We start from the raw sequence: 1811 nt of genomic DNA, 5'->3' as shown, positions 1-1811 counted from the left end.
TAATGGTACTAGATGGGAAGGAGACGATGAGGGAAGGGAAAACAGCAAACACATTCATTTGTACGGAATGTGGTCCAAGTCTTTGGATTTAAAAATAACTTCCCCAGAGAAGCTGGCTATAATGGAATTTCCAGAAAACTTCCTTTGCCTCCAAAAAGTACCTGAAAAGCCCCAATCCAAACGTTTGAAACTATAGTTATGAGATGTTATAAATGATGATCAAAGCAATCGGAGGGAGAAGGATGAATGTGTCTTCCATTCAGCTATAGTTTGTAGCACAGCCTCTTTAGCTGTTGGTTGATCAGTAAAAACCAGTGAGGTGCCAGAAGTGCTGTGAAGGATGGGGTAGAAAAGTACTGAACATATTACTTGTCTGTGTCAGTAACAGGGCTTCATGGCTAGGAAAATTTTCTAAGTAGAAAAATGACTCCAGGATAGATATCTCTCTCCATCATTAAATGTGGTAGAATTAAAAAAAAAAAAAGATTTACAAGTAGATATAGTGAAAACAGAAAATTACAAGGCAGAAAACACAAAAGGATCTAGACAATGCTATAAGTTCAACAGTATTCCATGAGACTAGAAAACCTGTTAACTTTGAAAGCCCTAGAAAAGTATCCCTCTTGTTTATAAATCACTTATTTATCATATGACCACACACTGACTCCTTTCTTTCCAAATACTGAAGAATCCTATATTCAGCGTTTAAGCATTCTGCATTTCTTTGCAGAATTTCTTTGATTTTGGTGCAGGTAACTGGAAGTTGCTGGCACAAGGCCTTGAACGTGGTGTCTGACATTGTTTGATAGTTTTCACTAATTGCTGTCTGATACTCATTTTCTGCATGCTCTATGCTTTTAATAAACTCCTTGGCAGTTTGGACTTCATTCAAAACAGTGACTGAATCCTGTACATCTTTATGACTAACCAACTGAACACTGCCATCTTCGTAACAGTGAACCTGTATCTTAAGTCCTCCAACCACTTGGGCTGTAGAGGGTGTGATGGTGAACTTCCATTCTGATCTCCAACGACCATTCCAGAAGTTTTTAGGCTGAAACTGGTGGCTTTCAATACATATAGCATACATGGATGCCATTTCTTCAATAACGGTCTGTTGCCCATCTATAGTTTTAGCATAAACAGTACAGAAGCCGTTGGAATAATGATCTTTCACATAGGCCCTTAAAGCACTGTCACAGGATTCTCTCCAAGAATTCAGACCTCCATCTACTTCCTCTGGCTGAGAGTCACTTGCTTCTCTCCGTAAGTGATCAAACTTAAAGGAAATTTTGTTTCTTGGATCTAAAAATCTGCTATTACCCAGGTCACCATGTTCTGTAATTAAGAACTGATCTTCATATCCTTCTATCTTCACAGGCATGAATTGACCCATGTTATACTGGGCATATACATGTGCTGCCCCTTCCCTGGGGAGACCGTCATTATTAAGTAGTAGCCGGACATCGTTGAACACTTCATTAAATTCCGCTGGGGGTGCGTGAGTGATGAATTTAGCAGCTATGCATACCTTCTCCTCATCCCACACCCAATCCTCCAAGTTGGCCATCTTGGGCTGCTCTCTAGATGTTTTAAATTCATCATGTACTTTTACCTTGTAAAAACCAGATCAGGGGCTTCCCTGGTGGCACAGTGGTTGAGAGTCCGCCTGCCGATGCAGGGGACACGGGTTCGTGCCCCGGTCCGGGAAGATCCCACATGTCACGGAGCGGCTGGGCCCATGAGCCATGGCCGCTGAGCCTGCGCGTCCGGAGCCTGTGCTCCGCAACGGGAGAGGCCACAACAGTGAG

The 1811-nt window shown here is 42.3% G+C and overlaps 1 protein-coding gene across 1 annotated transcript; it reads right to left on the bottom strand.

Annotated features, from left to right (window-relative positions):
• Nucleotides 1-634: 634 nt before the first annotated feature.
• Nucleotides 635-1576, bottom strand: LOC309966998 (F-actin-capping protein subunit alpha-1-like; the record flags this gene model as incomplete). Its single annotated transcript, XM_082847437.1, has 1 exon — nucleotides 635-1576. Exon 1 carries the CDS (start codon nucleotides 1568-1570, stop codon nucleotides 635-637), a length of 936 nt encoding a protein of 311 aa, XP_082703563.1. The 5' UTR covers nucleotides 1571-1576.
• Nucleotides 1577-1811: the final 235 nt, after the last annotated feature.

Source organism: Leucopleurus acutus (genome assembly GCF_964270905.1).
Source record: "Leucopleurus acutus genome assembly, chromosome: 10".
Classification (NCBI taxonomy): domain Eukaryota; kingdom Metazoa; phylum Chordata; class Mammalia; order Artiodactyla; family Delphinidae; genus Leucopleurus; species Leucopleurus acutus.
Note: the sequence above shows the minus strand (reverse complement) of the source record. Positions and strands in the feature narration are given on the sequence as shown.